Genomic DNA, 11,366 nt, shown 5'->3' with positions numbered 1-11,366 from the left:
ACTTTTCTCTTTATAAACGTGGTACAAACTGTTTGGTTCCGAGTACCTACTGAACTCTTAATGTCAGACGTGCCCTATAACATAATGTATCTGTCTAATATTTAAGTACTGTCTGGTGTACAGTACATAGTGGACTCAGATCATCTGGAACAAACAGGTTGTGGCAGTTCAGGAATTAGAGCGATGTCTTATCAGCTCTTACAGCCGATACTTTACTGTGATAGAATCTTTCAATGCAAAAAGATTTAAAAGAAAGTAAGAAAACAAACATGATGTTATTCTTCTTATCCTTCGAGACAGAAAAAAACTAAACTTTTTACAAACATAAGTTTTATTTAGCTCTTCTGGACTTTCTATCATATCACTTTGATTAATAAAAGATTGAGTTTTTAAGTTAACATGGATGAAGTCCTTGAAGTGCTCATCTTAATTATTCAAATAACTGTTATTTATTGTATTTTTTACTTGTCTGACAACCTGTTTTTTTTTACAGTTTCAGGGCTCCACAGCCTTTTAGTTCCACTGAAGTTAAATCTTTAAGTTACAGCCAAGTTTCCATTCAGATTTAACAAAAAATGTAAACGAATTTCCAGAAAATTGGCACACAAAGAAAAGAGAATTAAAGCACCAAGGAGTTGTCCAGTCGCTGCCATTAAACCGCCGCAGAAGAAGAGGTCACAACGAGATCATTAAAAGAGCTTGATAGAAAGTCACATGGAAAACATGATGGAAATGACACAGAGATTATAAAATATGTTTTTGTTTTAAATAATAATTGTACCTAACAATATATATACAAGTAGAGCTGAAATGATAATGTCATTGTGACGGCATCTCAAACTATTTCCCCTATTTTCTACAAGCCAAACAATCAATCAATTAATGGAGAAACATAATCAGCAGATTAATCCAAAATGAAAAATAATTATTAGTTAATAATTCAGTAACAAACAGTAAAATCCTACTTTTACATGAATGCATGAGTAATAATAATGAAATATATAATAAGATTGTCACAGTGGACTTTTTTATACTTTTAATACTTTCTGATTACATACTTTTACTTCGGTAACATTTTCAATGTTAGGGTGTGGTATTAGTACTTTTACTTAAGTAAAGGATCTGAATAATTCCTCCACCTCTGCTGTGGTGGCAGCACATTAATGCCCAGTGTCAGAATCACATGTTTAACTATCACATAGTTCAGCGGTCAGCAACCTTTACTATCTAAAGAGACATTTTAGGCAAAAAGAATTAAAATAAAATCTGTCTGGAGCTGCAAAACATTTGATCATTGTGATGAAGGTAACACAGTTTATAGTCTAAGTATATAGTATATAAGTCTAATGCAGTGAGGGCCAAAGAGACAATGTACTACGGAGTATTAGGGCCACATTGAGGGAAAAAACATCTGAGATTTACACAATAAAGTCGTAATATTACGAGAATAAAGTCATAACTTTACGAGAAAAAAAGTCGTAATATTACGAGAATAAAGTCCGAATTTTATGAGAAAAAAGTCGTAATATTACGAGAATAAAGTCATAACTTAACGAGAAAAAGTCGTAATATTACGAGAATAAAGTCCGAATTTTATGAGAAAAAAGTCGTAATATTACGAGAATAAAGTCATAACTTAACGACAAAAAAAAGAAAACACATAAAATTACTACTTTATAATATTATGACTTTATTCTAGAAATCTCAGATTTATTTTTTCCCTCAATGTGGCCCTAATACTCCGTCGTACCGTCGTACCATAGACCTACAATGATAAATAAAAATGAAAATGTAAACAAATAAACAGGTATTCATTTCCATGTTTATAAATCCACAGGAAGTCACTGGAGAGGAGCTAAAGAGACGCATGTGGCTCCGGAGCCGCAGGTTGAAGACCCCTGACATAGTATAACAGACAGTTTTTACTTCACTCTGGATAAACAGCTTTTCATCTTCTCTTTGAAATTGACTAACAGTTTTTCCTCCTAAACTTCGGCCCGGTTGGTGCAACAGAGACGTTGTGACATTGAGTCTTACAAAACAGCAGTCTGTTGGTCGCTGCATTGCTTCAAAGTCTCACAGGAAATATAATGTAACGGCGGCAGCCTGTCGCTCTCTGACACAAAGGATCAAACAAACACTGTATCTGTGTGAAAACATTTCCTCAAGGACAAATTAATAATACATTGTTTTGCAAAAAATATCCCGTAGTATATCACCTGTGTATCTCTTCCATCAATGAACCGACGTGTGTGTTCAGTGCGTTACAGTGAGTTTACTTCTGTTTTGTGACCTCAAGTCAAACAACTATCAATTTTTACTCTAAAGTGCTGATACAGTATTCAAGGGCGATACAGTCAAAGACAAAAAAATAACAAGTAAAATTGTATCTTAATCAACTTTGCAGGAAATATTTTGGGTGATAAAAATGATCCACAGTGAAGAGAAAGCATGAAAACAGACTGAGGCTCTGAACTCAAATCATTTTACATTACAGTGACGATAGTTTTGAGCTGCTTCGGTGCAAATTTGATCATCACAGATTGAAAATGATTCCCAAAAAACAGGCAGGTTATGATCTTAAAAGGTAGAAATTCTGAGTTTTCAGGCTTTAACTGCACTTCCTTCCACAAACTGGAGTCGCAGTGAGAACAGGTGGCGTGGGATCTTACAGGAAGCGGGTTTGAATCCCTTTTAATGTGTTAACAAACATTAACATCTGATGAGACAAAAGGATGAAAACGGAGGCTCTGATTGTATCAAATCTGGAGATTTTACATTTTGAATTTTCTCTGATCCAATTAGAGAAAGGAATACCGTCGGGGCTCTTCTTGATCCTTCCACTGTTTTATCTTAATAATATGGGAATGCATTTTTATATTTTTCCTCAATAAGTGCTCACTAACAGACCACAAACTTAAAAACTGTTGGATAGATGGAAAGTGGAGCGCCAACTTTGTTATTCTTAGCTCTAATAAATGTAATGTTTGTCCAAAAGTATCCGTTGCAATGACATCTCAGACTCTCAGCTGTGCAAACATGACTCTGTTAACATGCTATGGTGTGTTCAGATCTGCCGTTTGCATGTTAGTATGTTAGCTGCCAGGTAACCAGATTGAATTGCGTGAATTTTGTGTTCATTTTAAAGGTGCTAAATGGGAAATTGGGAGCATTTCTACAGCTCTGATTACAACACACACACAGAGGGGGAGTGACTTCATTCTCTGCTCAGGTAGACATTACTCCGCTATATCTTTCCATAGACAATAGTTGTTTGATGCTATATCAATCCTCTGGATATCGTATAGTAAATTAACTTACAACAACCTGCACAGCTGCGTCCGTCTCATCCACAGAGCTGAAACGATCAGTCGACTTTTGATCAGTCGATTATCAAAATAGTTGCCAGCTAATTTAGTGTCAATCAATTATTCAGTCATTTTGAAGCAAAAAATTTACATTTTCACTAATTTCATTCTCAAATGTGAGAATTTACCGACACATTACATTAGATTAAATTCATTTCTTTGGGTTTTGGACTTTTGGTTGGATCTAAAGATGTCACTTAGGGCTCTAGGACATCACAACGTTTAGTATTTTCTGACATTTTAAAGACAACAAATAATTTATTAACCGAGAAGATAATCCGCAGATGAATCAATAATAAATAATCGTTAGTCGCAGCCTCTACATTAACAAATGGTTGCCATTTTTGTCTCTATGTTTCAAAGCTAAAATGTGAATGTGGACAGTCAGATTCAGCATGGTCAAACTTCCAATATCGTAAAGTTTGTAAATCATTTTAGTGTAGCATGCTGATGTTTTGACATTTAACATTTAGCATGATGACAATTTAGCAATCTACACATGCTAAAACTTAAGTAAGCATGCTAATATTTGGCATGTTGTGTTGCGGTTTCCTGTCATAAACTGTAAGATGAAACATCAGAGGATCAGAGTTCAACATCAGAGTCTTTACAGAGTTTCATGTGTGATCCATCCAATAGTTGTGGGGATATTTCAGAGCAAAGTGGAGCTTTGTAGCCTCACAGTCAGCATGGCTACAAACAATACCTTCTCATATTTCATGTTAAAGGCCAGTGAAATGTTGTTTCTGTGCTGTAATCATAAATCACACTGTTAGACATTAAACGGAAGTAACAAAAAGGAAATGTTTCAATACATAAAGAGGTAGTCTGAAACACCTTCAACATAAACAATCAGAACATTTAGTGGCACAAAAAGAGTCAGGTTTGAATACACGGTTTGATTTTGAACATTCAAGTGCTCAATATCTATTTACCTGCATAAATATGTGACATCAGGAAGGTGTTCAGTTCAAAACAAGTCTTTTTCTAATCGTAATGTCACGTCCAACCTGATGGGGTGTTTAGTTAAGGCTCTGGTTTCCAGTCATTTTTCAGTCAGCACCACCACCACCGGTCTGCAGGACGGGAAGTCGTCGTCCTCATCTTCGTCTTTGGCGCAGCTTCTTGGTTCGATGCTGTTTTTTGAAGTCGATAAGGCAGCCGGTGGCCTCTGAGATCGGAGTGAAGGATCTGATGGGAGAGTCACTGATCCTGAGCGCTGAAACGCCGCCGCCGCCGCCGCCACCCTCCTCCTCATCATCATCATCATCATCGTCCCGCAGATCGATGACATCTCTGAAAGTGAACAAACACAAGAACACAAATCCAGGCTCGTTAAAATAGAAAACATTCATCCAAACTGGAATTAAGCGACTTTACTAGAAATAAAAATATCCTTCACCTGGATGTTTTCATCTAATAATTCACTAAACTGATTTGTTCCCTCCTGTTTTTGTTGATCGGGTTTCAGTCAGACGTCACAGATGCACTATAAATTAGGGATGCACCGATACCACTTTTTTTTAGACCGAGTACAAGTACCTACATTGGGGTACTCGCCGATACGGAGTACCGATACGAGTACTTCTCTGAGCCGAAAGCCCCTCGTTAACAGCCAGCTGGAGGGTGTGAGCGACACACAGCAGGCTGGGGAGTCCCGCATACGAGGCGGTGCGCCGCGACCGGCTCTAGGTCGGCTTGGAAAGGCTCGGGGTGAAGGTGCTTCCCGGGGCCGTGGACAAAGTGTCACCGGGGTGGACTGTCCTTAGTGCGCCCCAACCACGTCGTGCTGCACGGCGGGGCTCGGCCCACGTAAAAGGCGCCAGGGGTCTGCGGTGATCTCTGCAACCCACCAGACCCGTCTTGAAACATGGACCAAGGAGTCTAACGCACGCGCAAGTCAGAGGGTGCAAGCAAAAACCCTGTGGCGCAATGAAAGTGAGGGCCAGCGTGCGCCAGCTGAGGTGTGATCCCGGCCCTTCCAGTATGTATTTCACAATAAATTTATTTTTATTTTAAGGCCTTTATTGTGAAACCAGAAGTTTTGACGTTGACATTTGCGGTTACCGAAAGGAAGTCATTTTTAAAATTTGCAATGGACAAATCACATCTTATTACGTGTTTAAGAAAACGAGGACTGACGTTAACCTAGCTGCATCTTATTAACAACAAAGTTAAAATTTAAAATAGCATGAAACTTCTTTACGCCAGTTTAAAATGTTACTTTTGTATCAGCAGACATTTCTACCACATCTGTCCTCACAGTGCTGCGTCAGTCTCTGTGAGGGATTCAAAATGTCAACAAAGATAAACGAGTATTGTAACTCAAATCATAATGTCACAGTGTTTCTAAGACGTCTTTACCCTGGCTGGAGTCTGGATCCAGACGGCCCGGCTTCTGTGAACACACAACAACAACAAGTCAGTAAAAATATCAATACACTGAAGTTTGACTGATGATTTTTACTGCTGATATTTTTGTTTTTGCAGCCTCAAAAGCTTTACAGAGCTGCTAGCACGACTGCAGACTCTCAGTGTTGTTGCACTTTAAGAGACTTTTAGACTCACCTGAATCTCTGCTCTCTGTTTGCTCCAGAGCCGACAGCAGATTTCCCCTCTGGAAGATCAGAAATAGATTGAATTACCAAGAGTACTTTCTATTTACTAATTTTCAACCTTGTGTCAGATTTATTTTTTTACTCTTTTTATTTTCAGAATGAAACATATAGTACAAAAATAGGATAACGTATTTTTAAATATTTAAAAAACATTAAAACAAATAAATAGAAACATATTTAAATAAAATTAAAAAAACAGACAGAAAAAGAAAGAAAACAAATCAATGTTTTTAAGTAAATTATCTTACACGTATGAAGGAAAAGCAGTGTTGCAAATTAAACTGCAACACAGTCATTTATTGCAAATTCTGTTAAAATATAGGCAACAGACAAATGTATCAATAGAATAAAAAAAGAATAAATAAAATAAATAAAATAAATAAAATAAATAAAATAACATAACGGAGTGAGAGAGAAAATAAAGGAAAGTGGATATCGAATATGTCAATAGTGCTTTTATGAATTGTGTTTAATCCAGGCTAGTTTGTGGGAAAACCATCAGACTTAAATCAGATTTATTTATAGTTTTAATTCAGTTCTAAGTGTATTATTGAGTGAGTGACGAGGCTTACCGCTGCGGTCTTTGACTGCCGGATGCAGAGCTCTGTGTGTCGGCCGTAGTCTTTCAGGGGAACAGCTCTCTGACAGACGTAACATTTCTCTTGATTCCTGTGGAAAATAAAACCGTATTTTTAATAAAAACAACTGTCTGAAAACACCGAGCTGTTCCCGTTAAACACGACAGGTCGTACCTACTTACTTGCCAGTGTTGGAGGGTTCGTCAGTCTCTTCAGCAGCTGAATCTGCTCTCCTTGTTCTCTTCCTACGAGGCTTCAATGACACTATGAGGTGGACAGGAAGGAGTCATTTTAAACCAACAACACTGACATTATCGAAACGAATTTTAACAGTCACACAACAATTTCTGGCATTAAAAAAACATTTTCCTTTTCATACAAAACTGCAGTTATTCTATAAATAACATAAATCACCGAGACAGTAAACATACTGACTGAGAAAAAGCCTAAAACGTCAAGACAGACGGGTTTGAAACAGAAGAGGCCGAAGTGTGTTAAACAAAATAAAGTCACCTTGGAAGCAGGCTCTCTCCGGCCTCCTCTCGTCCACGACGGCCACCTCTCCATCGCAGTACGCGGCGTGCCTCTCGATCTCCGTCACCGGGAAGGACCCCTGGCAGATGGGACAGTCCACTTTGGATTCAGTGCGCCTCTGAGAGACGACGGCCGGTTCCAGTTCAGGAGACGTCGACCTTTGAAGGACTCGATCCCGTATCTCCTCCACGTCCTTTTCTACCATCTCTTTTCTCACATGTTGTCCTCCAACATCGCTGCTGCTGCTAACAGGGACGTTCCCCTTCGTCTTCCTGTCCGCTGGGGCTGAAAACAGTCACACAAAACCAGACGGGTGAAACATGTATCAGAACAGACACAAAACTACAAATACAGTTTTCTGTTTTATTCGTTAAAAGGTGCAATTCAAAAAGTGAACTAGCATTATCAACAGAACGTGAAGAGGTTACAGTGACGTTATGACAAAGATGTCTATGTATTATGTTGCAGAGATATCTACTGAAATGAGCACGCTAACCAACTAGCCCCGGCCTGTCCTGTCTTGTAATACCACTTGAATCACTGCAGTGTCAATCACGTTGAAGGGGCTGTGCACGTTTTCATAGTTTATTGGATTAAATACAAATTCCTCCTCGCCACCAGAAGACTACTTCGCCAGGAGGAGAGCGGTCAGCAGCTCCGGGAGATGGACCCTCAGTTATAGCCGTTTCAGACTACACATTGCACCTTTAATCGTGCAGCCTTACCGTCCACCTCCATCTCCTCCTCCTGCAGCTCATTCCCAGTTGGAGAATCGTCTCTTAGAATCAGCTCGACCTCCGGCACCTCTGGACTCTTTTTACATTCAAACTGAAATCCAAGATGGAGAAAATGTTTTCGTCAATTTTGTTTTTATAGATCAGAACTGTTGCGTGGGAAGTGCCGTACGCACATTTCAGGCCCCGTTTTGTGGGTACGCAACGGTTATAAATGAGACCCCTGAACAGTTTCTTCTTGTTATTTTAGTGACCAACTGTGTTACTTCAAACAGAATTTAATATCCTCTGAATTCCGTCAAATTGTAAGAAAACTTAAAAAAAACGTATGAATTTCATGAGCTACTGTTTTGGAGCACTGACTGCAGATTAAATTCTAAAAACTGCAGAGTGTTTAAACTCACCTCTGCTCTGGCGTCAGTCGCCATCATCAGATCTTGCGTCCTGTCGTCATCGTCGTTACTCAGTTGGGTTTCTGTTGAGACAAACCAGAGAGACACACCGTCAGTTTTGTTTTTAAATAAAAAAGTCAAGCCTTTTGTGCAGGTAAAAAGTAATCATGGAAGACGGTGAGAATTTAATCTGCTGTTGGTCGCCTAGAAAAAACAAAACTCTCTTTGGTTTCTAATATTTTAAGCTAAACAACCCGATTCAGAAAACTCAATTTGTGGTATAGACGAGGCCCGTTGAGAAAACATAAATACATTTCACCACCTGCAGTTAAAGCACCTCAAGAAAAACGTGAAGCTTCAGTACCTGGACAAACCTCACAGTCATCAGTATCCACCCGTCCTTCTTCTTCTGCCTCCTCCTTCTGCTTCTCTTCTTCTTTGCTCTCTCTTTCCTCCCCGTCCTCTTCATCCTTCTTGTCTTCTTCATCCTCCTCTGCCTCAGCTGGAGGGCTGTCAGCTGCCTCGCACAGTTTTCTGCCTCTCATTCTGATGCCACGCCTGGAAATGCATTTAAATAAACAAACAGTAGTCGTCAGTTCAGGTGCAGCGCGTAAAAATAAATGTTTAAATGGAGCATAAAATACACACTTAGAAATCAGACCCGGGGATACAGCCTATAGTACACAGAAGCTGCTCTGACCACAACCGTGTACTTGAACTCATTTGTGTTACATATGAATATTTTCATCATGAAATGAGCTGTTGCAGCTGGTTATTCTGTGTGTTTCTCTGGACAACGTGGGACCAATAGACCTGCAGTTTAGAGCTACACAACACAGAATTAAATCATCTACTATTTTGATAATCGATTAATCATTTTATTATATTTTTAGCTTCTCAAATGTGGGAGTTTAGTTTTTCTAGTCATATATATATATATATATATATATATATTTCTTAAAAATTCTTAAATCCAATTGCTCAGTTGTCAAGTTTGTAGTTCAGCCCCATTCACTGGTTTTATAATCATTATTAACTAGTGACATCTAGTGGCAAAAATATATATTTCTATTCTGTTAAAGCACACAAAGACTGTGCTGTACAGAAAGTATGTTTACACTATTAAAACTGGAAAATGGTGCGATTAAAGAGTGCTTAAAATGCAAGCAACTGAGAACCAGTGAAAGCATAGAGAAAAACACAAGTTGTATAAGAATAAACTGACTGAGAACTTAGAAAGTAATCAATCATGTTATTAGGAATAAATGCGACAAATCTGAATTATTTTCTAAATAGCTCTGACGCTGCGGTGGACGATTTAAAAAAGCACTGAGAATATCTAGTGAATGTGCAGTGGCAGTTTGTGCAGAAATAACTGCTGCAGCTCCTCCAGACCAACAGAGGTTTCCCGTGTCTTGTGAAATGACGGGGCTCCGCAGAGAGAAACGTTATCGTCCCCGACCAAAACTCTGCTGACTTTATGTTTCTGTGTTTGAAGACATTTCTCCGTATTGTAGAAGAAGAGCTGGTTTAGTTCTTGCAGGTTTTACCTTCGAAGAACGAGCTGTTGAGGTGATTCAGCAGCAGGCGACTCAGGTGACGGGGATTTCTAGGAAGAACACATAATGCTTTGAGATCCAGTCCAGTAAATAAACAAGTAAAACAATAAAGACACCAGTTAAAGACTCATGTTAAAATCATGATGGTACCTCCAGCTGTGGCAGGACGGCCTCCCCCCACTCAGCCTTGGTGAGCAGACCCCTCTGAGCCTGCTTCAGACTCTTCTCATACACCTCCATCTGATCCAGGATCACCTGACACCATGGATGAACGGACAAACAGATGAGAAAGTGAGAAATTAGACATCAACTCTATTGAATTTGATTGCATTTTATGGTTTGTATTATTGAGTTATCAACATGCTAATGACAGAAGAGAGATAAGAAAGGTTTCCATACTAATTTAGCACAAATTTGTAATCGAATTTTGTGAAAAACAGAAGAAAATGTGTGCGTTTAATGTGTATTTCCATCCGCTACTGTTATATGAATTAATATAAATGAACATGGAGCTAATTCTCCCATCAGCACCATTAAACCATTGTAGAAGAAGAAGAGGACACAACGAGATGAAGTTATTAACAGAGCTCAAGTCAAGTCAGTCCAGAATTTTTGTGTTTCCATTCAGGATTTTGTTTTTTTATGTGCAAATTGAAAAAGCAGTAAATCCTCACATTTGAGAACCTACAACATGAGGTGATTATCCAGGAATGTCTACTTGATAAATGACTTAATCGATCATCAGACCTGTTCAATGAATGTTGTAATCAATACATTAGTGGAACTACTCATTATTATTTATAATAAGAGGAAACAACTCTTCACCTGTGTGTATTTGTCTGGGTCCACTCCTCGTGGACAGAAGGGAACCCCCCAGTAGTAGTGTACCGTCGGCCCGCCTGCAGACGCCCTGCCGGCTGTTCCCTGACTGCTGATTGGCCGCGGTTCTCTTTCTGTGGTGGAAAGCTGCTGTCGGCCGGTGGATGTGGACGAGGTAGAAGGTCTGAATGTGGCAACATGGAGAGAGTTACAGCGAGCAAAGAGACGTCTTTTTATACTTTAGCTACATTTTCCAGATTATACTTACATAACTGAAGTAACAGTACAGTGCTTTTACTTGTAACGGAGTATTTTTACAGTGTGGTATAAGTACTTTTAAGAGGACTTCTGAAATAACGTAAGTTGTCCATTTCAATCGTGGAACGCACAACTTGTCGGTTATTATCACTCAGAAACTTACGATGATTGACTGAGGAAGAACCTCCCTGTTTGAGCCTGTTATGTGATACAGACACTCTGATCTTATGATGTTGTTGGTGTTTTCTTTACCTGCAGTTCATCCCTGGAGAAGCTGCAGTCACATGGTTTGGGGAGGCACCCTGGCTGTCTGCCTGATGAACAGGTCTCTCCTCTGGGAAGACCGGGCTGGGTGAGCCCACCGGCTGCAACAGATGGAGGGAAAATTTAGATTAACTTGATTCAAAACAGCACTTTCACCTCACTTCTATTTGTAACATAGTGAATTAACTAGATATGTAACTGATGACACAAAATAAGAAGAGCCAATATAGGAAAATACTGGA

The 11,366-nt window shown here is 39.1% G+C and overlaps 1 protein-coding gene across 4 annotated transcripts in view; it reads right to left on the bottom strand.

Moving 5' to 3' along the window:
• Positions 1-1,670: 1,670 nt before the first annotated feature.
• uimc1 (ubiquitin interaction motif containing 1) overlaps positions 1,671-11,366 on the bottom strand; it is a 102,925-nt gene continuing 93,229 nt past the window's right edge. For 3 of the 4 annotated variants that reach the window (XM_074610613.1, XM_074610612.1, XM_074610611.1), the window contains exons 11-23: positions 11,113-11,225; positions 10,609-10,786; positions 9,934-10,038; positions 9,775-9,833; positions 8,589-8,782; positions 8,237-8,307; positions 7,824-7,926; positions 7,078-7,383; positions 6,747-6,828; positions 6,559-6,655; positions 5,937-5,985; positions 5,733-5,766; positions 1,671-4,664 (exon numbers count right to left, since the gene is read on the bottom strand). In XM_074610613.1, coding sequence (XP_074466714.1) covers positions 4,469-4,664; positions 5,733-5,766; positions 5,937-5,985; positions 6,559-6,655; positions 6,747-6,828; positions 7,078-7,383; positions 7,824-7,926; positions 8,237-8,307; positions 8,589-8,782; positions 9,775-9,833; positions 9,934-10,038; positions 10,609-10,786; positions 11,113-11,225 — 1,587 coding nt within the window. In that variant the 3' untranslated portion in view covers positions 1,671-4,468. Of the gene's footprint in view, positions 4,665-5,732; positions 5,767-5,936; positions 5,986-6,558; positions 6,656-6,738; positions 6,829-7,077; positions 7,384-7,823; positions 7,927-8,236; positions 8,308-8,588; positions 8,783-9,774; positions 9,834-9,933; positions 10,039-10,608; positions 10,787-11,112; positions 11,226-11,366 lie in introns of those variants that run through there. The other variant, XR_012590269.1, reaches the window with a different exon arrangement.

This window comes from Sebastes fasciatus, chromosome 16, assembly GCF_043250625.1.
Source record: "Sebastes fasciatus isolate fSebFas1 chromosome 16, fSebFas1.pri, whole genome shotgun sequence".
Lineage (NCBI taxonomy): Eukaryota > Metazoa > Chordata > Actinopteri > Perciformes > Sebastidae > Sebastes > Sebastes fasciatus.
The sequence above is the reverse complement of the archived record's forward strand: the minus strand, read 5'-3'. Positions and strand labels throughout refer to the sequence as shown.